Source organism: Manihot esculenta, chromosome 12 (genome assembly GCF_001659605.2).
Source record: "Manihot esculenta cultivar AM560-2 chromosome 12, M.esculenta_v8, whole genome shotgun sequence".
Classification (NCBI taxonomy): Eukaryota; Viridiplantae; Streptophyta; class Magnoliopsida; order Malpighiales; family Euphorbiaceae; genus Manihot; species Manihot esculenta.
The window spans coordinates 7,751,740-7,776,626 of NC_035172.2; the positions used below are offsets into that span (position 1 = coordinate 7,751,740).

A 24,887-nucleotide genomic window follows, 5' to 3' on the forward strand; every position below is an offset into this window, starting at 1 on the left:
ATCGCCTCGCTAGGAAGGTGTCCAAGGCAGTGTTCATGTTCTCCTTGGACGACGTGAAATTCTTAAGGGGCTTAATCTGATCCATCTTCACTTCAAAAGCTGCAAAAAATCTAAAATCGGGGGAAGTCAGAGCAATTCTCAATAAAAATCACAAAAGCAAGATTAGAACAGGCCTCCACGAGGGGCAAAGTAATAAAATTTTTGGCTCGCCTTGACCAGCCTGAAGAAGGAAATGAACAGATGCACTGTGGGCACGAAATCTCGGCTCAGATAAATAGATTCGAAAGAAGACATAAAGAGAATGGCATTAGGAGTCAGTATTCGGGGAGTAATCTCGAAATACCGGAAAATCTCGTTAAAGAAGGGAGAGAAGGGAAAGGATAAGCCATATTCCTTCTGTTTAAAGAAAACTAAGCTCACGTCTTTCTGAGGGTCGATTAGACCAGAGGTCTGAGGGTCGATTAGACCAGAGGGATGAGGATTGGGAAGAACGATCCTCTCATTTCGGTAAGGGGGCCGAAGGTGAAAAAGAGCGATATCTAGGTATTCCATGGGAGCTTAGAACTATCCATGGAAAAAGAGAAGCATACCTTGAAGATAAAGACAGGGAGATGACGATGGCAGTGCGCACGAAGAACAGAGAAAAGCTAGAACTTGGAGAAGACAAAGAGAATTCAAAATTCAAAATGACAATAGGGTGAAAGGGTGTTCTGAGGCAAACTGTACTTAAATGACGCGGTTATAATGATTCTTGGTATTTACCCCCTCGTCAGTCGGGCAATAACTGACGAGAAGGTAAAGGGGCAATTGATGACCGCTGGATTTCTCTACCCCGGTCTGGGGCCAGGCCCACGATACCAGTCCATTATCTAGAGGCCCTCAAGCCTCACACATGCACTAGGTCCGACCCGCTCAGCCTTGAGACTGGACTCCAGTTAGTCTCTTCAACCAGGCCGGCCCAACATTGTCGGCCCAACAAACAGATCCTCTCTGGGTTCAGTCTTAATTCTACCTTTCGGACCAGCTCAGGATCAGGAGGGAGGCCTACCCATCCGTCACAGAGGACCACCCGCATGCCCGTCCGGGAAGAACCAGAGGCCGTTACGCATGGGACAGCGATCTGATTTTCTCGTACGTCCATATCAACGAGACAGGGGCAGGTGGCCCAATGACATACATTCTGTTATACGTCACTAGCGGACAAAAGGAAACAGATAAAAAGAGAAATACAGTCCTCTAGGTCTAAGCTTTTTCAGTTTTACAGAACCCATTGTAAAACCCTATTTTCTGAATCTCAGATCATCATAATGAAACATAAATATTTTTATAAATATATAGCAATATTTGATGTGAAAAAAGATCTTATGTGATATTATCCCTCGAAAACTTGTTACCGCTATTGTTTGTTTGTTGAAGTGTTTCGGTTACCATACATAGTAAAAATAGGTCACACTGTCAAATTATATTGGTTGATACGGAACAATTAATTTTAAAATTTAAAACAGATTTATATCAAATTTAACTTTTACTGTCAATATTTATCGAAGGTATACAATAGTTTTTCAAAAAGAAATTTCAATACGTATGACTTTTAAAAGTGTGATAAGAGCGGCAGATCTGTTACATAATTTTAAAAAAAATTTATCATTTAAAGATTATTTTTATATTTTTAATATTTTTTAAATTTTTTTATAATTTTTCATATTATAATTTTTTTATTATAAATATTTTTTTTAAGAACGGTTAAAAATACTTTTTAATTTTTTAAAATTTAATAAAAAATTTTATTTTTTATTCTGGTGTTTTCTAAAATTTATTTTAACTAAATCATTATTAATTAAAATTATTGAGAGAATTTAAACGGATCTATTTCGATAGTAAAAATTATAAATTCATATGTATTTATATTTATATAGAAAGAAATTAAGTATGATAATTAACTTTCCAATTATCTCAAATATAATATTTTTATAATAAATATAATAATTTAATTTCCAACATTTAATTTTGGTTACAAAAATTAACTAAAATTAAATTCTTACAAATGGTGTTGAGATAATTGACTTCTCATATAGGAAGTGTATTTCTATTTTGCTCGGTACTACCCCATAAAAGACAAAACGCAACGTTTTCAATGTTAGAAAATTATCTGAACAGACATAAATTTGTCCACTTCAGTCAAACTATTATTTTTTAAATTGAAAACGGATTAGATTGTTAAAATATTTTAATTATGGTAAGCATAAAAATATTTTAAATTAAATTTTCAACTTATATAAACATTAGAAATTTCTATGATTATTTTATTTCATAAATTACATTTTATTTTATTAATTACTAAATTTATAAATTAATACCATAATGTCCCATGCAAGTGGGATTGGGATAGCAACCCTTGTGAAATGGGAAAATTTAAAGGGTTTGTATATTTCTTTTTCCGACTATTACAAGTAATTTATATCATCGAATTAAAGATCTTATTGTATGAGTTTGTATTAAATACTTTAAATTTTTATTAATGATATAATTTTATAAAATATTATTTTGATATAAATTATAAATTTTAAAAATTATAAAATTACATATATTTAAAAATATATATAAAAAGCAAACACAAGCAGGACAGCGAAGCCACATCATTATGGGATGGAAAATTTTAAAGGGTTATATTATTAACTCAATTTGGGTGATTACTTTTCGGTTAAAATAAAAGAATTGAATTAAATTAATTAGATTTAATCAGTTTAATTTTTTAACTTATCTAGTTCGATTTGGTTAACTATTTTATTAAGTTTTTTTTTCTTTTTTTATCTGCTAGTTTAAATTTCCAATGGATCTATCCATACCCTCAATTTTCTCTAAATTGCTAAACTTTTTTGTTTGCCCCTTTAACTGCCTTTCCTCAATAGACACCTGAATTAAATTTCTATACTCATTTTCTCTTATAGCTGACATCATTTTCCTTTTGAGGATGCGTCGAATGATGTTCTTTTTCATGCCCCTCAACTCTTTCTTTCTCTTTTCAACTGCGATGCATCTTTTTCTTCTTGGTTATGATGCAAGTGTTTTTAACTCTATTTCTCCCCTCTATTTCTCCCCTCAACAGGCATTAATAGCTAATATCTTCTATGATGTATTGGATATTGAGTTAATTTATTGAATGTGTTGTTACTTTCATACTGTAATTTCAATTTCCGGTGAGCGACATAATAGAAAATAAAAAAATAAATAAAAGAAAAAATAGAGAAAAAGAAAACACAGAGAGTTTTACGAGTTCGGATCGATATTTGAGAATCGTCCTACGTCTCGAAAGAGAGAATCCTTTATTCACGATGAGTTACAAAGAGAGAACAACTATACACGAGTACAAACTCAATTACAAATCAATAATGGCAGAGAAAAATAATCTTGTCGTTCTTTACACTTTGTGCATTTTTTCACAAATTTTACATACAAAAAACAGAGAAACATCTGCTCTTTAAATAGCAGATTCAATGACCTTGGCCTCCTCATGAAAAGACTAAAAAACCCATCAAATCTTTTAAAGGAAGGCGGAAAAACAAAACGTCGTCGTTCCTTTTAATCTTCTCAGACGTTCTGACCACTTTTAAAAATCTGCGAGTTAGACTTTCCAAGCACTTTGAGGAATCTTTGCATTCTAAGCTTCCGAACATTTTGAACTTCTGCATCCAATCTACTCTTGCCCTAGTGAGTCTTCAGGCTTCTGAGCTACTCTCGCCATCCAGCCTTCCGAGTTCTCAAGCCTTAGCGAGTATTCGAATCTCTAGGCTTTCCTTCCTGCTTTGCAAGCTTCTGATTATCCAAGATTTCCTAGATATCTGGCCTGCCTTGATGAGCATTCGGGCTGCCCTAACCCTTCGAGCGTCTCGGGCACTCCAGCTCTTTTCTCATTAGGTCTGCCTTGCTTAGCCCTGTTTCCATCAGGTAGGTCAGTCCTTCCTTCTAGCAGGTCGGTCCTTCAATAAAATATACTGTCAATAGGTCGTCACACCTTCGTTACAGGTCTGATCATTTGCTAGGCTATCTATAGGTCGTCTGATCTCTCTCTCTCTCTCTCTCTCTCTTATTTTTGTCCAGAAATTCTGAGCTCTTTTGAAGAATTCGAGTATCAGTTCTATAATTCTTCACTTTGCTTGAACTTCTTCAATTCATGTGAATCTCCATCCCTTCTTCAACCTGACCCTCTTCACTCTTCAGTCAGCCTTAACAAGCTTAGCGTCCTTTTGAACTTATTAACCGGTAAAGTCTTGGTGAGTGTATCTGCAGGATTTTCTTCTGTGTTGATTTTCAAAACCTTGACAATGCATTTAGATATCAAATCTCTGACGAAGTGCAATGTGATATCTATGTGTTTGATTCTTTCATGATGCACGTTATTCTTTAACAAACTGATGGCACTTTAAGAATCACAAAACACCTCTACTGTCTCTTGTTTAAATCTGAGCTCCTCCATCAGATCTTTTAACCAGATTCCCTCTTTAATCGCTTCTGTTAACGCCACATACTCGACCTCTGTGGTCGAAAGAGCTACGACATGTTGCAGACCTAACTTTCAGCTTACAACATTTTCACCAACAATGAATACATACCCTGACACTGACCTCCTTTTGTCCAAATCGGCTATATAATCAGAATCACAAAAACCTTTGACCTTCAGACCTAATTCTCGGACATAATTGAGTTTCAGCTTATGAGTTCCTCTAATATACCTGAGCACCCATTTCACAACATTCCAGTGATCTCTTTCTTGTTTGCTCATGAACCTATTGATAACTCCGACTGGATAAATCAAATTCGGCCTCATTTCGATTATAACATACATGATGCTACCAACAACACTTGAATATAGGACTATTTCTATAAATGACTCATCAAACTCCTCTGAATCCTTGCTTGACCTTAGCTTGAAATGAGCCCTCAATGGAGTATTCACAACCTTTGCTTGGTCCATTCCAAATGTTATTAAAACCTTCTGCACGTAATCCTCTTGAGATAGAGTTGATCGATTTTCGATTCTATCTCTCTAAATATTCATTCCTAGGATTTTCTTTGTAGACCCCAAATCCTTTATATCAAATTCTGATCCCAGTATTTCTTCAATCTCTTCATCTTTGATTTGATCTTTTATTGCTATCAACATGTCATCTACATATATCATTATATATATTGGAGACTGATCTTCAAGCTTTCTAAAATAGACACAGGAATCAAAATTGCTTCTCTAAACTGCATTTTCCTGCATAAGAGAATCAAATCTTTAGTTCCATTGTCTAGGCAACTGTTTTAGACCATAAAGAGTCCTCTGAATCTGACATACCCAATCATCTTTCCCTTTTTCCTCAAAACACTCTGGTTGCTTCATGAAAATTTTCTCTTCCAAAGTTCCATGTGTTGGGAAATCCTGAGATTATTGTAACCCAAATTGCGCAGCGGAAAAATAAAATCTCGGATTTCCTTTCCTAGAATCCGAGTGCTTCGTTTATTTCATAAGAAGGATATGAGACTAACATGTTAATCTCGTCCAAAAGATACACCGGCGGACTGATGGTGCTGCTTTTTCAAATGAACACCCTCTATGGTATCCACACAAACGTCTTCTATCCTTCTAGAGTGCTAGCTCTCTCAAAGATGGATAGATTATGTGCTCCACAATCTGCAATTGTTAGACTGAATTTTTTTTTTCCAAAAATTAACATCATCTCCACAATTCGTAGAAGGAGTATTTATATGTTTCAGTATTTTGTTTTCCCACAACTCTTTTCCCAAAAGAGTTGTGTTCAGAACCCACTATCACAATCTCGCAGATACTCAAATATCTTATGTGATAGAGTCATTATCTGTAACAGTTACAGATAGATTTACAGATCTTTTAAATATTATTATCTCATAATAATAAATAATTAATAATTAATATTATTAATAATAATAACACTTTATTATTATTAATTATATTAATGATTAATAATAATAACACTTTATTATTATTAGTTATATTAATGGACTTTTAGCCCTTTAATATGTCATAGCACATCAACAACGTTCTTTTGTGTGTGACGCAATAGGCTCACATTAATTGGCAATAGGCCTAGTCCCACAAGACCCATAAGTCATAAGTGGCCTCTAGCAAGACATTATGACTACCCAACTAATATGAGGATCAATAGTCCGATAAAGCGTAATAAATAGAACATGTATTAATCCCTTTGTCACACGATATCTAGTTTGAACATAAGTCATGGTCAATGTCAAACTTATAATGTTCAAACTTATGATTTTTCGATCTCTAAGTAGACTGATAAATTCAAATGATATTGATCACACTATCAATTCATTTGAGCACAACCATGCATTATGACTACCCAACTAATATGAGGATCAATAGTCCAATAAAGCCTAATAAATAGAACATGTATTAATTCCTTTGTCACACGATATCTAGTTTGAACATAAATCATGGTCAATGTCAAACTTATAATGTTCAAACTTATGATTTTTCGATCTCTAAGTAGACTGATAAATTCAAATGATATTGATCACACTATCAATTCATTTGAGCACGACCATGCATTTCTCAGTCTCACTCATCGAGGGCCCAGAAGATATTTCTCTCAGAGAGAGGGACAAATCCTATCTTGATTGTTCATTATCCTCTATATAATTTCTATTATGCTCAATCATAACCTTTATGATTGTCCGATTAAAGACAATGTTTGGTTATGTCAAAATATAATAGTCCTTATATTGGTAACTATGACAATCTCAAGTTAAAGGATTAAGACATAACTACTTTGAGATTAACTTATGATAATAACCCATGTAGTGATCTCAACGCGGGTCCATCCAATACTTTGTTCTCTAACAAGTATCTATGATTATTGAATTATATAAACATATACATAATCATCTCATGATTATCAATCAATAATCATACTAGCTATATTTTATTATTATCAACATAATAATAAGTAACTAAGGATAATAATCATTATTATGTAACATGCAAACAAATAATAATGATAAAAACCTCTTTCATTAATAACCAAAACGACATACAAAAAGGTCCAAGATAATGGCCTAGGGCAAATATACTAACACCATGTAAGAATGTAGTCTTCATATCCATTTGTTCCAATTCCAGATTTTGATACACCACTAATGATAACAGAACCAGGATTGAAACATGTTTCACCATAAGAGAAAATATTTCATTATAATCTATTCCTTCTACCTGCAAGAAACCCTTAGCAATCAGTTTTACTTTGAATCTGAGTTGTTCCACACTTGGAATGCCCGACTTTCTCTTCAAAACCCATCTACTCCCTATAACCTTCTTATTTTCAGGTTTCTTTGTGAGAATCCAAGTGTTATTCTACTTCAGTGACTTTATTTCTTCCTCCATTGCTTCTTTCCACTTTATGCAGTCTTTGGATCGCTTGGCTTCTTAATAAGACTTTGGTTCTTCGATTTTGATTTCTTCTATAGACGTGAAGGCAAAAGCCATAGTCTTAGCCTCATTATATCTTGAAGGGGGGGTTTGATTTCTCTTCTGCCTCTATCCCTTGCAAGCATATAATCACTAAGATCTTCTTGCTTGGAATCCACCTCTTCCTCTGGCCTTTGTCCCTGTTCGGCATCTTCAGTGTTATTGGATTCATCATCTAAAGAGATGTCCTTCTCTTTAGATCTTGATGAATTCTCGATCGTTCTCTAAGGAACTCCACCTTGATCTTTAGTCCTTTCACTATTCTTGATATGCAATATAGGAACCTGAAGAGTAACAACCTCCTTACCTGAGATTTACCCTGTAACCTCTTCTCTCTCTCTTTCTGTAGGTCTTTGAATATTTGTTCTTCATTGAACCTAACATCTCTACTAATGATACACTTCTTCTCCTCCAGCAACCAAATCCTGTAACCTTTGATTCCTTGAGGATATCTAATGAATATCCCATTTCTTGCTCTTGGCAACAGTTTACCCTGATCTGTATGAATGTAAGCCACACAATCAAACCTCCTCAAGTGTGAATAGGAAGGCTCAGTCCTTGACAATATTTGTTCTAGAACATTTAACTCTATAGCAATAGATGGGGACCTATTGATCAGGTACACACATGTAGATGTAGCTTTAGCCCATAAATTTTGAGACAAACCCAACTCACTAAGCAAGCTTCTGACCTTTTCCATTATTTTCCTATTTATCCTTTCTGCAACACCATTCTGATGTGGTGTATAAGCACAAGTTCTATCTCTTCAGATTCCCTGCTTCTTGCAAAATAAATCAAACTTTTGATTACAGAATTTAAGACCATTGTTTGTCTTCAATGTCTTGATCTTCTTTCCTGTCTAATTTTCCACTAAGCATTTCCATTCCACATACTTCTCAAAAGCTTTATCCTTTGATTTCAGAACAAGAATCCAAACCTTTCTCGAGTAATCATCGATGAAATAGATGAAATATTGACACTTTTACAGAGAGAAAGGAATATTTAGTGATCCCTATAGGTTTGAGTGAATCTAGTCAAGAATTTCCATTGTTGTATGCTTACTGGTCTCAAAGGACAACCTGTGAGCTTTACGAAAGACACAATTTTCAAATAAACTTAGAGATAATAGATTGGTACCTCGAAGCAGAACCTTTTTTACTAGAGTCTCCCTTCCCTTCTGACTCATGTGCCCAAGTCTGCTATGCCAAATGTAGTTTTGATCCTGAGCAGCCTTGGATGGATTTGCTTCATCAGAAACCATTTTGCCTTTATGATAACTCTGTAGCCTTTGACAATCTTCATCATGCTTTTCTGAGCCTTGTACTAGAAATCCTGCAATTCAAGTGCACTAAGAGAAATAAGATTTCTTTTGAGTTCAGAAATATATCTCACTTGAGTTAACATCACAGTTGTGCCATCATGCATCATGATCCGTATTGTTCGGACTACTTTGACGTTACAGGTTGTGTTGTTTTCCATCTTAACTCTGCCTCCATCTTTTTCTTCAAATGTGGTAAACCACTCTTTTCTCGGGGTCATGTGGAATATACAACCTGAATCCAATATCCATTGTTCTTTAATCTTTGACTCAATGATGGACACCTCTGAAGTTTCTGCAGTCAAAACTTCAAAATCTTGCATATTACTATTTGCAATTACCGCTTTTCATTCTAAGAAGCCTTCTGATTGTTTTTCCTCAAGTAGCAGCCTTTCTTGAGATGGCCTTTCTTGCCACAATACCAACATTCGACTTTGCTCTTGGACTTCAATCTTGCAGTCGATTTGCTATTGCCTATATTCTTGTTGTCTATATACTCAGACCTTTCTCTTACTACCAGACCTTCATCCTGATTTCTTATATCTTTCTGAGCATTGAGTTCTGCTTCTTTGGACCTTACCGCAATCTTCACCTCTTCAACCGTAATACTGGTTCTTGAATACTTCAGAACCTCCCTCAATTGTTTATAAAGGAGAGGCAAAGAATTCAACAGATACACTGCTTCGAATTCTTTCTCCATCTTAACCTGCAAATTCTGTAAATTAGACAACATCTTCTGGAAAACATCCAAGTTCTCTTCAATGGTCTTGCCCTCGTCCATCTTAAAGTTTGAGACCCTCTGCATCAAGTACATTATATTAGGTAAAGATTGTTCCAGGTAGAGTTTATCTAGAAGTCTCCAAATCCCAAAAGCAGTCTTCTCATGGATCACTTTTCTGAGAATCTGATCCAAGAGACACAGAACTATTAAGTTCCTGGCCTTTCTACTTCTTTCTCTTCTTGACCATTTGATCGACTCCTCAATCTCTTTCTCTTTGGATCTTGCTTCTTGATCCAAGGTGATGATTGATGCAGCTCCAGAAGATTCCTTAATTCCAGGAGTTAAAGAAAGAATTCTTTTCTGGATTTGAGTTCTTGGTTTCTTTGATTCATTCTCTTCCTCAAGATTCCATATTTCTGGATTATCATTAAGAGCATCTTGCAGCCCCATGATCTCGAGACTTATCTTGACCTTTTCCTTCTAAAGCATGAAATCTCCTCTCCTATCAAACTTCTCAACATCAAGTTTCTGCATCGTCGACGCCATTCCTTTCTCAACTAGACTTTAAGAAAACTGACCAGCGACGAACCTCTATACTCACAAACCTTACTTTGGTACCACTTGTTGTTACTTTGATACCGTAATTTTGATCTCTGGTGAGCGACATAATAAAAAATAAGAAAATAAAGAAAATAAAAAATAGAGAAGAAGAAAACACAGAGAGTTTTACGAGTTCGGTGAGGGTTGTCCTACGTCTCAGAAAAGGGAATATTTTATTCACGATGAGTTACAGAGAGAGAACAATCACACACGAGCACAAGCTCGATTACAAATCAACAATGGCTGAGAAAAATAATCTTGTCGCTTTTTACACTTTTCGCACTTTTTCACACTTTTCACACACAAAAAATAGAGGGACATCTGCTCTTTAAATAGTAGATTCAACGACCTTGGCCTCCCCATGAAAAGACTGAAAAACCCCTCAAATCTTTTAAATGAAGGCAAAAAAAAAAATGCCATCGTGCCTTTTAATCCTCTCTAACATTCCAACCACTTTAAAGAATCCGCGTGTCTGACCTTCCGAGCACTTTGAGGAATCCATGCATTCTGAGCTTTCGAACATTTTGAACTTCCTCATCCGGACTACTCTTACCTTAGTGAGTCCTCAGCTTCCGGGCTACTCTTGCCCTTCAGCCTTTCGGGCTTTCGAGTTCTCAAGGCCTAGCGAGTCTTCGAGCCTCTAAGCTTTCCTTCTTGCCTTGCAAGCTTCTGAGTATCCGAGCTTTCCTGGACACCTGGCCTGCCTTGAAGAGCATCTGTGCTCCCCTAGCCCTGTGAGCATCCCGAGCACTCTAGCCCTTTTCTCATTAGGGTTGCTTTGCTTAGCCCTGCTTCCATCAGGCAGGTAGGCCCTTCCTTCTGACAGGTCGACTTTTCAGTAAAACACCCCATCAACAAGTCGTCACACCTCGTTATAGGTCTGATCATCTGCCAGGCCATCTATAGGTCATCTGATTTCTCTCTCTCTCTTATTTTTGTCCAAAAGTTATGAATTCTTTTAAAGAATTCGAGCATAAATCCTATAGAATGCTTGAAATATTGTAAGGATTTTAATTTTATATTTGTTTGAGGATGTTTTTTGTAATAATTTGTTTAAATCTTGTGAATCTGTTGTTTGAGTGGTTTGCTGTTGGATGGCCTACTAGGTTATTGGAAGATGGCAGAGGAATTCTATTTACAAAACACATTGTTTTCTTTACCATTTGACGAACCGAATCAAAATCAAATTAAATTAATTTAGCTTGATTTAATTTGATTTTTATTATATAATTTGATTTCCATTAATAATTCTTTAAGAAATCAATTTCACAAATTCAATTTAGTTTGAAAATGAGTTGACGGATTGCTCTCTTTGTAACGACCCGAAAATCGGACCACTACCGGCGCTAGGATCCGGGTCGACTTAAGGCCGCCGGGACCCGTAGCAAGCCTAACATGCATCCTGTGAACCTGCTTAATCCCATACATGATCAACAACATACATAAAAATTAAAACTTTTCTTTCCATATACATCAACCAAACTCAGCCTGTACATATACATTAACATAACATTGATCCCTCTGTGGGATCTCATCAGTGCCCCCAAAAAGGTGACATAACATATGTTGAGTTGGTTGCATAGACATCATAAAAGAATCTCTAAGATCATGTATTAAAAAGGGAAAACAACAATCTATGGTCAAGCACACCTCTAACAATCCATAAACATCATTACATAACTATACTGTACTATTACATTACGATCTGATCATGTCCATTGCTAGCTATTACATAAACATGACTTCTTTACTCTAACCGACCTCCTCTTCTATCCTGTACCTGCAAGCCTGGGGGTAAAAGGGAGAGGGGTGAGCTAAAAGCCCAGTGAGTAGAACTATAAAACATATTAACACTATGCTCCAATGAAATGCATCATAACACAGACAATTCACATAAGGGTTGGGTGAACTTGTCACCAATTAGTCCAAGCTAACATCGTACCAGGCCGTAGCATGGGGTCCTGGTCTTCCTGTCATAACATACATTACTTACCATTTGCCCCAGGGCCTCCTCTGGGCTCCTGGTCTTCGAGTCCCATAACCGTGCCAGGCCGTAGAATGGGGTCCTGGTCTTCCTGTCATGGACTAATTGGGTCATCCAATATTCACCCACATCAACAACAATCGATGCAATGCGGCATATTCGTGGGAACTAATGCAATCATCCTATTGCATAATCATGATGCATGAAACATGATAAAACATTTAATTTAAAAGATTAAGTTTAGTTCCACTCACCTCTGGCTGACTCTGACAACACCGAAGCAGCTGAACTCACTGCTGGGGTCCTCGGTTCCTCGGGTCCGAACCTACACAGGTGGACTCAAATGAGGGACCAAACATACCTGAACATAACTATAAACTACTCCCCAAAAACCCCCTAAAACATTATGAAACAACCATACAAAAACATGCAAGGAAGGCCTGGACAGGGCACTTTCGGCGGCAGGTTCGGCAGCCGAAAGTCCCTCCAGAGCCGAAAGTCAGGCAGGTTCGGCGGCACTTTCGGCGGCCGAAACTCCCAGACAGAGACGAAACTCATGCATGTTCGGCGGCACTTTCGGCGGCCGAAACTGCCAGACAGAGACGAAAGTCTCCCTTTCGGGGGCAAGCTTCGGCAGCCGAAAGGCTGCCTCCCCAGCCATGTTCGGCGGCCGAAAGTCCTTCGGCTGCCGAACCTGGTTTCTGCCAAAGGGCAGAAACTTGGCTCCCTATGCACATTTCGCCTCCAAACCTTTCCAACATGCATCAAACCTATTCTACAACACACAAACACAAGCATACATGTTCCTAGGGGCCTCAAACCAACATAAACCCCATCTACAACACATCAAGAAGCTCACATTGTTCATGAATATACATTTATACCCATAAACTCCAAAAACATAACCATAACCTAAACATGCATTCTAACCCATAGATCTACTGAAAACTTACTTAAAACATGCAATGAGCTTAAGATCGGCTCTTACCTCTTGAAGATCGAGAGAGAGACGACCTAAACTCGAAGTTGGGAGAGATTTGGGTCCTTGAACTTCCAAGCTCCAAAACTTTGCTCAAAAGCTCAAATTTTCAAAACAACGTGAAAACAAGTGAAAATCTTGAGAGATTTAGAGGATAAACATCAAAGATGGGTGAGGGACGGCGGAGACTCACCTTGGCCGAAAATAGGGGAAAAAGCTCGCCCGTTTTCGGCTAAGGGACCCTTTTATAGTGGCTGGCCAGACCACGTTCGGGGGCCGAAAGTGCCTCCGCATGCATGCCATGTTCGGCGGCCGAACTTGGGGTTCGGCGGCCGAACTTGGGGTTCGGCGGCCGAACCTGGACTTTCCTCACTTATGCCCTTCGGGGGCCTAAAGCACTCCCGAAGTGCATGCATGTTCGGCGGCCGAACTTAGGGTTCGGCGGCCGAACCTGAGTTTTCCTCCAATGCTATTTTCATGCAAAAAAACTCATTTTCTTTCATGCTTAAAACATAAAACACATTAAAACATTTTATGAAAACATGGTTTTACCCTTCTAGAGGTCTCCGACATCCGAGATTCCACCGGACGGCAGGAATTCCGGTACCGGAGTCTAGCCGGGTATTACACTCTTTAAATTTAATAGTTTACCTTAATGATTTTGAGCCCAATAAAAAGATTTCCAAAGCATTTTTAGTTAAATGAATTGAGTTGTTACAATTGATTGATTATCAAATTTCCATTGATCTAAAAAATTATACGAAGCTACTCTTGTTATGAATTAACCTTTTAAACCATAAATGTTACTAAATAAATAAAAGAGTTAATTGTTAAAAAAATTCAATAGTTTTAAATTAGAGATTGAGTTTGAATTTTTTTCCTTTAATTTTGATAAAATTAAATTTAAGTTGAATTCAAAAAATAAAAGAACAAATCTGTTAATTATATAATATTTTAAGAATAAAAATATTTTTTTTTCTTCTATTTTTTAAGAAAAAATTTATAAATTTATAAGAATTAAATTTCAGAGATTAAACCGTAAAAAGGATATTCGATTATTTTTCTTGTCATAGTATTTTTTTATAAAAATATCTAATTTTAATAAAATTAAATTTTAAAAGTGAATGGAAAAATTTATTAATTAAAAAATTAAAAAATAATTTTCTCTAATATTTTAATTAATCGACTTTAAAATAAAGATGAATAATAATTTGCACTATAAATAATGAAAGAAAATAAATAAATAAATATAGACACGTTGAAAAGACAGGTAGAGATAGTAGCCGTTAGAGAGAGAGAGAGGAATGAGATGCATGGCATTGCCAGATTAACCGACCAAAGAAAACTTTATTGTGTAAGCAGCAATAATGGCTGAATTTAATATGAATTACAAAACGTCTCTACTGCCACATCACTTTCTTTTTCTTCTTCTTTCTTACCTCTTTCTCTCTCTTTCTTACTCTGTCTCTTTGACACTTTAATCACTTTATATATATATTTTTATACATATAACTTCAACAGATTCACAAGGAGAAGGTATAATCTTCCCACGAGTTCTTACTTCATTTTGATTTGATTTTTAGCACCTCCAACAAGCTTTTTTCTACCCCAGGAAGCAACCAAAAGGCGAAGTTTCTCTCGGAGTTTTCCTTTTTCTTTTTCCTCCTTGTTTGTTTCTGTTTTTGCGCATTCTATCTCTTGCGCAAGGTTGTTTCTTTTTCAACCAACACTGCGTTTCCACGTTCTTTTTTTGCAAATTCTAAGGTGAGAGTTCCTTTGGGTTCTTGCATTTTTCATGTTCTTTTTTGGTTGTTGAAGGGTAGGAAGAAGAGGAGTTTGTTTGGTTACCGGGAAAATAGAGTTTATTTTCCCCCTTTTTTCTTTTGGTTTCTTCTGACTGGGTAGTTGTTGGGGAAATGACAAAAAAAAAATACTTGTTTGGTTTCTGAGAAAATAGAGACTACTGAGAAAGATCCGGTCAAACATTATAATATTTGTATTTTAATTGTCTTTCTTTTAGGATAACAAATTTTGAAAAATTTAGATCCAGTCAACTTGGTGATTTTGACATTTAGGATAATTGTTGGTTGTTTGAGTGACACTTTCATGTGATTGTAAATCCAACTTTTTGGTGCTTCATTTTCAGTTTTTCTTTTTATGGGATTGTTCTTTTGTTAACGGAACTGGCTTTTCTCCTGCAGAAAATAAAACTTCTTGTTTATTTCAAGCAGACACATGGCTACACTAGGTGATATAGGAGTAGCAGCAACTATCAATATTCTCACTGCATTTGCTTTCTTCTTGGCATTTGCCATACTTCGGATTCAACCAGTCAATGATAGAGTCTACTTCCCCAAGTGGTATATAAAGGGATTAAGGAGCAGTCCTTTGGGCACAGGAGCATTTGTTGGCAAACTAGTAAATTTGGATTTTAGATCATATGTAAGGTTTCTGAATTGGATGCCTGCAGCATTGCAAATGCCAGAACCTGAGCTAATTGACCATGCAGGATTGGACTCTGCTGTCTACTTGAGGATTTACTTGATAGGGTATGCTCTGGTTGATCATTTCATTTTACACTTTGTTTTTTATTCATGGCCCATTTAGTTAGAGAATGTGTTCAGTTGTTCTGATGAATTTTATTGTAACCTGTTGAAATCAAAATGGGAAGTCTTGAAAACCAATTATTTGCCTGCCTAAGAATTTAAAGTTTTGCTGCTAAGATTTTTTGCTTTTTGGTTATGTGACTCATGTCCTGGTGCTGATGAATTGAATGCTATCCTCTTTGAGTGCAGGCTTAAAATTTTTGTTCCTATTGCATTCCTGGCATTTACCATCCTAGTGCCAGTTAATTGGACCAATAGCACCCTAAAGCATTCTAATTTGACTTACAGTGATTTGGATAAGCTCTCTATATCAAATATCCCCATGGGATCAACCAGGTATCCATGACTTAGTGATAAACTCTTCTGTTGTTATCCTATTCCTTCATAAACACAGTAAGTTATGAAATGTGTTTATAAATTTCTCAATCACTTCTGTGCATGTTTGTGACTGCTTTCCATTCCCAGTGTTGGATAATTTTGCAGCTTTGACTCTTTTGAAGATTGAATTCACATTGTTGCATCTCTTAGAAATATTTCCTTCAAGTTCAACTTTTCAGTTACCATAAATTTTTGGTTGCAGATTTTGGACCCATTTGGTAATGGCTTATGCCTTTACATTCTGGACATGCTATGTGTTAAACAAGGAGTATGAGATAGTAGCTTCAATGAGGTTGCATTTTCTTGCATCAGAGCATCGACGCCCTGATCAGTTTACAGTAAGATCAACTGTGCCATTCAGCTAATGCCATTTGCATTATCCATTACTAAGTGGCACGTAATCAATATTCAAAATTTATCACCAATCAAAGAAATGCAGTTTTAAGAACCTGCCTTAAGTAAATATATAGGACCAATGAATCTGTTTGGATTAATCAGATGTAGATGTGTCTAGCTGAATAGTACATAACAAGATGACAAAATGAGGAGAACAGAAGATAATAGGAGAAAGAAGAGAAGAAAAAGGGAGAGGAACCTTCTAATTTACACAAAATCCCTAAATGAGATTTTGATCCAATATTATTCAGATAATGACTGACGACTCACTTCTGCATTCTTCTTTAGTTTTTGGGTACATTTTAATTATCAATTGTTAGAGACTGATTGCTTTTCACTAGAGCTGTTTGGACAAATCAGATGTTGGATATATCTAGCTTAGATAGTAGAGAAAAAAAATACAAAATGGATGCAGAGGAAAGAAAATAATGGAGAAAAAGTAGAGAAGCAAGTGGGGGAGGAAATTTCTAAATAAAATAAACACTCCAAAATTTGATTTTTATCCAACAGTTTTCAGAGCATGACTGATGTCTAAGTCCTGCAACCCTGCAGTATTTTCAGTGTACATTTTAATAGTCAATTGTTGTAGACTGAATTCTTTCCACTATAGAGTGCAACCCTGCATAAGTTTTCAGTATACATGTTTATTGCATAAGTTTACGTTTATCATCATTTATTAGAGACTGAATTCTTTCTACTAAATAGTACACCATGATCTATTAAATCAGAATGCTCAACTTGTTATGTTTTCTGCGTCTGTAATAACATTTTTTAAGTCAACACTTTTAAATTTATGTTCACTGAACAGTTTAAATAATCTTTTGAATTTTGATGTAGGTACTGGTTAGAAATGTGCCGCCAGATCCTGATGAGTCAATCAGTGAGCTTGTAGAACATTTTTTTCTTGTCAACCATCCAGATCACTTTCTCACTCATCAGGTTTGATCTTGTTACATGTCCATGTGCAAGGAAAAAAAATGTATGTATGCAATGCACTGCAGATTAGGCCAGCATGGAGAAGCCTTTCCGCGTAGTTAATTTTTTTTATTTACTAGCACACATACAATTCATATATATGTAACTACTAAGGTTACTTGAGCCATGAATGATGTTGTGTGTGGTAATGACTAACAAATAAGAGAAGTATGTTGGTTTAACTAACTTTTTTATTAGTGGGATATGTACATTTATCAACATCTGTGCCTGAAATGAAGCAAGTTTATAAAGGATCTTAGACTATCTTGGATGGGCTAGTATTAAGCCTCTAAGTGCCTTTCTGATTTTTTCCCTTTTTAAAGAAAAAGTTTTTCTTTTCATTCAAGTTATTCAAAGAAGTCTGGTCCTGATAAGGAAGAAAATTTGAAAACAAGCATATTTGAAGTTAAGTAGCTGATGTAGATTTTTTTGCAACAGAATGTACATGATTCCTTTGCATTTGTCTCGCAGATCTCCTCATAACTGTAGTTTCCCCATCTAAATTCTCATCTTGCATTTTGTCACCTGTCATTCAGAAGAAGAAAATTCAGCGTGGTTGCTGATCTTCCATCAACCATATTTTTCATTAGCTAATTTAGAATTTTGTCAGCTTCACATTAGTGATGATTTTGATGAAATCTGCAGATTACACGCTTATAACATACTTATATCTTGTTAACTCTTCTCCGCATAACCAGTCAATTACTCCAGTAGATATAAATACTTCAGCTGGATGTGTGCATCTTGCTATTATTTGTTTTTTCTTTCAACTTAGGATGTTTTTTGCAGGTTGTTTACAATGCTAACAAACTCTCTGAGTTAGTCAATAAGAAGAAGAAGATGCGAAACTGGCTCGACTTCTATCAACTCAAATATTCAAGAAATCAATCCAAAAAGCCCTCATTGAAGGTATTTGTTGCCATTACTAAACCTATACTAATTAGGAATATCAAATAAACACAAGCTCCTAAGAAGTAAAATACTAGATAATTAAGTTTCCTAAATTTTTCCAAAAAATATGTATAGATCTCTAGTAAGGTCCTACATCACCTTGTCTCTCTCTCCCTCCCCCAACACACATTAAAATCCCCTTCGTGTTGGTTTTGATGTTTTCCATGAGTAGTGTTTCTTCATAGAAAAATTTATGGCCATACTTTTGTTATAAATTTCTAATATATGAGGATCTTCATCTTTCAGACCGGTTTTCTTGGCTTGTGGGGGACAAGAGTGGATGCAATTGATTACTATACATCTGAGATTGAGAAACTATCAAAAGAAGTACGTGTCGTCTTTGAGGTTTCATGAGTCCTTCATTTTTTATTAAAGATTTTTATGTATCATTATTATTTGTATTTTCTACTTATCTTGACAATTCCTATTGTGCATGTTTTTTCGTTGTCCATATCATAGTTGCTGAATTCTCTAGACCTCCTGCGAATCGCGTTTCGGATACTTCGAATAGAAATGCAATGCTTTTGGGTCCCAAATTATTGGGAAATGCGATTTGATTAATCAAAATAGATACTCCAATAAAAAATAAAAAGATGGAAAGGCCATAACAAAGGAAAAGTAAAAAGAAGAAAATATATTTTAAAACATTTTAAGTGAGATACAAATAATAGATTTAAACATTATTAACTTGAGAGTATAAATTACTATTTTATTAGTTAAACTTTTAAATAATCTCAAAAAATATAAATATTACCGTCAGTCAGTCATATATTTAATTATGTAAACATTATATTATATTGCATAAACATAATCTACAAACCTCAAATTAAATTGGGGGCATCAATCAAACATATGGCTAGTTGAATTAGCGTATCTTTTAAGCCTACCCCTACGTGCCTTGTATTTTATACATTGGTGTACCACGTACCCTACCAAGACTTGAGAGTACCACGATTTAGGTAACTATGCTCCATATTTGTTTACAGAACTATTATCTTTGATTTTGAAGGTGTATTTTATGCATTGTTTGCAAATGCTTATGATTATCATTTTTATGATCATCAATTCATTAGACCTCCTTTGTATTGTTTTATTTTATTTTTTTTGTTGAAAGATTGTAGTTACTTGACCATATGCATGGATTTAAACCACCACAAAGCTTAATTGGCACACTTAATTAATTTCATAATTTCTTATTTAAATCTACATTCATGGACTTCTGTTAATGTCTGAAAAGTGCTATCTCTTTCAGTTACTATAAAAAATGTATTGAACTGTGGGTCAAATCTTGAAGCGTATGATTAACTATATGTCATTTCAAATTAAATAATTTCCAGATTTCCTTGGAGAGAGATAAGGTGATGAATAATCCAAAGGCTATAATGCCAGCAGCATTTGTATCCTTTCGAACTCGATGGGGGGCTGCTGTTTGTGCACAAACTCAACAATCCAGAAATCCAACTGTATGGTTAACTGAATGGGCTCCTGAACCCCGAGATATTTACTGGGATAACCTAGCACTTCCATTTGTCTCACTTGCAGTGAGAAGGCTTATTGTCGCAGCCGCATTTTTTTTCCTTACCTTTTTTTTCATGATTCCCATTGCATTTGTACAGTCTCTTGCAAACATTGAGGGAATTGAGAAAGCATTGCCTTTCCTAAAATCCTTAATTGAAATGTGAGTATCACCTTGTGCTCTTCTCCCACCACTGGTCATCTTTACACTTTTATGCTATATTATGTGTGTAGTATGAAAGCTTTTTCTGCTCTGGACACTGCCTAATTGATCTATTTATTCAAGTCATACGAGTTCTTAAATATGCATATCTTAGAGATTTGAAGACGTTGTGGGTTATTTCATCTTGTTTTATCGTAAAGTGCATTTGGCAATCAATGCACAATTGCGCATGTTTTCTTTTGTTTCCTATGATTTTACGAGTTCTTTTATTGCTTGAGGAAGCTTTAGCGTTCCAATAGAGCTTATTATTTCCAGTTAAGTATGCAGGTAATTTGATGCATATGCATAAATTTAATATTTGTTTTTAGTTTGCTATGTACCTATCATATCTATGAAAACTTTTCTTTCTGTTAGTTGTTCTTCTGCTCAATATTTGCTTGGATGTAAATTATATCAACAGAATTTTTACTTTTCTTGCAGGAAAGTTGTGAAGTCCTTCATTCAAGGTTTCCTTCCAGGAATTGCTTTGAAGATATTTCTTATATTTCTACCTTCAATATTAATGTTAATGTCTAAGTTTGAGGGATTCATCAGCATATCAGGGCTCGAAAGAAGATCTGCAACGAGATACTATATTTTCCAATTTATTAATGTGTTTCTTGGGAGCATAATCACTGGAACTGCATTTCAACAGCTAAATAGTTTTATCCACCAGTCTGCAAATGAGTATGTTCTTTTAAACTTGTCTTTTGGATTGAATGCTCCTATTAAAACAATCTATTATCTGGCTGGGCATGCATTGGAGATTCCATTTTCATTTTTCTTAGCTCATCTTAATATTAAGCAACTGCTTTGCAGCATACCAAAGACGATTGGTGTCTCAATTCCTATGAAAGCGACGTTCTTCATAACTTATATTATGGTTGATGGGTGGGCTGGTGTTGCTGGGGAGATACTAAGATTGAAACCCTTAATAATCTATCATTTGAAAAACTTTTTCTTGGTGAAGACCGAAAAAGATAGAGAAGAGGCCATGGATCCAGGAACCATCGGTTTCAACACAGGCGAACCACAAATACAACTTTATTTCTTACTTGGCCTTGTTTATGCAGTGGTTTCTCCCATCTTACTTCCATTCATCATAGTATTCTTCGGGTTGGCATATGTTGTGTATCGTCATCAGGTAAAATTTTATATTCTGCTGAAAATTGACATTCTATTCACCCTCTGGCTTTATAAACAAATTTCTTTTTCTTAAAGGTAGAACATTGCATGCATGGTTGATTTTCTTTTTTAATTGGAAAGTCTTGCTCAAGTAATTTACGTTTTAAACTTGCAGATTATAAATGTTTACAATCAGGAGTACGAAAGCGCTGCAGCATTCTGGCCTGATGTTCATGGACGTATTATAGTTGCATTAGTCGTTTCACAACTGCTACTCATGGGACTGTTAAGCACGAAACATGCTGCTCAGTCAACTCCATTGCTTGTTACACTTCCAGTATTAACAATATGGTTCCATAGGTTCTGCAAAGGACGTTACGAACCTGCTTTCGTTAAATATCCTCTACAGGTTGGTTAAATTTGCAGCTAACACATTGTTTTATCTTTTTCTCTGTTGATCTGGAACGGTAGATAGCTTCATTTCACATGGATATTCAGTCGAGTGTATTCTCTGCTTGTGGACATTTGGATACATCAGTATTTTTGCTTATTTGTTGCTTTACTGATCTTGTATTCTATTCCTGGTTTTCTTTTTCCAGGAAGCCATGATGAAGGACACGTTAGAACGCGCAAGGGAACCCAACCTGAACTTGAAAAGCTTCCTCCAGAATGCATATATCCATCCAGTCTTCAAAGATGGAGATGATAGCGATAATGATGAAACTACAGAAGCTGGGGAAAAAGAACCTGTGTTGGTCCCGACGAAGCGCCAGTCTCGAAGGAATACACCATTGGCTAGTAAACGCAGTGGTTCGTTTTCATCCCTACTGCCTGAAGATCAGGAACTTTCATAATTTTTTTCTTGCCTGTAATTAAATCGTCAAGTTGTAAATGAAATGAGTCTGAGCAAAGATAGGGGAAACTGGAGGCCTATGTTGGCGATATACATATTTCCAGGGTACATAGCTTTCAGGATTCGAATAAACGTGCATGGCTTTATAGATTAATAATTTCCAGAGTCAAATTCATCTCGAAAAGCTAGTTACCATCACTAGAGAAGGTAAATTGTCAATATTCATTAAACGGAGCTTTTCAAAATTATGGAGCTATGGAAAAGGACAAAAAAAAAGCGATACACTTTATTTTTTATTTGGATTATATTATTTTTTTAATATTTATTAATTACAAAATTTTTATATTAACAAATACTTTTATAATAAAATAAAATTTAATGTCATTAATAAATATTTATACTTATAAAATAAATATAAATATTATAAAAATAATTATATTAATTATAATGTTTATTTATTTTTATATAATAAAAATTCACTTAGATTAAACAAATAATTTATATTATATACAAAACAATATTTTTAAATATTATGTATATTATATAATAAATTATTAATTTTATGTATATTTCATTAATAAATAATAATATGATGTATATCTTTATTTGTCATCTTATATATTAACAGTAATAGTTATACATATTTTCTATCAGTTATCAGCTATTGTATTCTACAGGTAAATCAAATATTTCTTAAATTTATTATGAAAGAAATTGTAATTTGAAATATTATTTTATGAGATAATAATTTTATTTTTTTATCAAACTTTAATATGTAAGAATTATTTGAAAAATAATTATTATTTTATAAAAATTAGTACAATATTAAATTTAGAGACGCCTGTTTTTTCAAATCTTAATTTAGCTCTTTTTTTTTTCTTTAATCTTCAGTTTTGATTGAAAATTTTTATATGCTTTATTATCTATGATGACTATTGGGTATTGGATATTTAAAATATGATTTAGCCCACGTTAAAAGGTCAAACTATCTGTTTTTTAGTACGTAATTCAGGCCTTGCTTGAACAGACTGGATAGGGTAGAGCTCAGGCTCAAGTGAAAGAGATCCAACCCAATCGACTTGATGAATCCGCAGGTAACAGACTCCTAGACATCTGAGATCGTGTCCATATGGTATCAGAGGGAATTAAATGGCTGCATGACAATGGGAAAGGACACAGTACATTCGTACATACAACCGTACATGACAATGATATGATGTACATGTGTAGGACGACAGTTACACATACTAGAGGACAAAAGGGAAAAGAATAAAAGAAGGAAGGCATGAGCCAACCAGACCAAACTTACAAAAATATACATTGAACTTACCCTCTATTGGATCTTAGGACATCAATTGCGCTGTCTGTGGGAACAAAAGAGATCTTTTCGTCATTGGAATTCTCATCCTCATCACACCCACTGAGACCCATATGGCCAACCATGGCGAAAACCATACAGGAAATACTCCAAACGATCTGAGCTCTGCTTAGGAGGGATCATAATTCTCATTCTCTAGCCCTACCTCCCCATTAAATCAACCACCTGTGTTGCTTAAGCTTTCACCGAGCTCTGCAGGAACCATGCCCCAAACAATCCTATATGACCAGGAGCTACAGAACATGGCCCTCTAACTGCAAAATACTGCTCACTAGCTAGGCCAGATGTTGCAGTAGAGGGGACTCAGCACCCCGTTGACCGTTCTACCCGTAACCGAAGGGTTCAATGTTAATGAATCCCAGCCCACCTTAAACCATCAAACCCCTCAACAGAGTAGCAGGAGGACGAGTGATGGAGATGGAGAAGCCAGCAGAAAAAACGAGCCCATGGCTAAAGCAAGAGGCCGAGTAGTAAGGAAGTTTATCGAGAATGATGGGGTTGAAAGCTATTCCTTTGAACCAGCAGAGAGGTTGGAGAGCGAGGAGCTAGAAAGAAACTATCACCTGGAGAAGAGGCCAAAAAGAGAGGAGGCAAATGTAGATCAAAAGCTAGAAATGTTGAAGGAGCAACTGATGGCAGAGTTGGGGGCATGAGACAACAGCAGTCCCTTGCTACCAACCTCATCCCCATTTGTGAGATGGGTGCAGCAGGAAACCATCTCCAAGAAGTTCATAATGCCGACAATGGCCACCTATGATGGGACGGGAAATCTCCGGGAGCACGTCTTGAACTATAAGACGTTCATGGAGCTGCAAACCCACTCAGATGCCTTCATGTGCAAGGTTTTTTCCACCACCTTAACCGGACTAGCCTAGGCGTGGTTCAACAGCTTGGAAGTGGGGAGTATTAAGAGCTTTATAGACCTGGCCAGCATGTTCATCAACAGGTTTATTGCCGGGATCCAGTTGAAAGAAAAACAAGCTACTTAGAGACGGTTCGACAGAGATGGAATGAGTCTCTAAGGGAGTATGTGGCCAGGTTTAACTCGGAAGCTTTGCAAATACCCAAGCTTGATGAAGCAAGAGTCGTTCCATGCAGAAGGGCACCACCTCCCCAGAGTTCTTTGGATCGTTGTGCAGAAAACTACCTACCACCTTGGCATAGCTAATGAAAAGAGCGGAAAAGTATATAAGGCAGGATGATGCCTTAACCATGAGCAGATTCACTAAGGAGGCAGGAGATAGAGGAAGGGTTGGGGAGGATAAGAGACCAAATGGGTTGGAGAGGAGGCAGGACTGAGGACCTGAAGCACTAAACAGACACCAATGGGAGAGGAAGGAGTAGAGACCTTACCAACCCCAGATCCCGCTGGAGATCACTCCTCTGAATGTGTCCAGAGCCA

The 24,887-nt window shown here is 35.9% G+C and overlaps 1 protein-coding gene across 4 annotated transcripts; it reads left to right on the forward strand.

The window, feature by feature from the left end:
* Nucleotides 1-14,492: 14,492 nt before the first annotated feature.
* Nucleotides 14,493-22,270, forward strand: LOC110627326 (CSC1-like protein At3g21620). 4 transcript variants are annotated; one of them, XM_021773592.2, is made up of 13 exons: nucleotides 14,495-14,642; nucleotides 14,719-14,870; nucleotides 15,308-15,655; nucleotides 15,902-16,048; nucleotides 16,293-16,428; nucleotides 17,324-17,425; nucleotides 18,251-18,370; nucleotides 18,659-18,739; nucleotides 19,750-20,090; nucleotides 20,571-20,816; nucleotides 20,949-21,273; nucleotides 21,430-21,663; nucleotides 21,854-22,270. In XM_021773592.2, exons 3-13 carry the CDS (start codon nucleotides 15,342-15,344, stop codon nucleotides 22,106-22,108), a joined length of 2,301 nt encoding a protein of 766 aa, XP_021629284.1. In that variant the 5' UTR covers nucleotides 14,495-14,642; nucleotides 14,719-14,870; nucleotides 15,308-15,341; the 3' UTR covers nucleotides 22,109-22,270. The 4 variants fall into 4 exon arrangements, with proteins under 4 accessions (XP_021629285.1, XP_021629284.1, XP_021629286.1 ...); XM_021773593.2 differs by lacking the exon at nucleotides 14,719-14,870 and having other exon boundaries at nucleotides 14,493-14,642; XM_021773591.2 differs by having other exon boundaries at nucleotides 14,535-14,870.
* The last annotated feature ends 2,617 nt before the right edge of the window (nucleotides 22,271-24,887 follow it).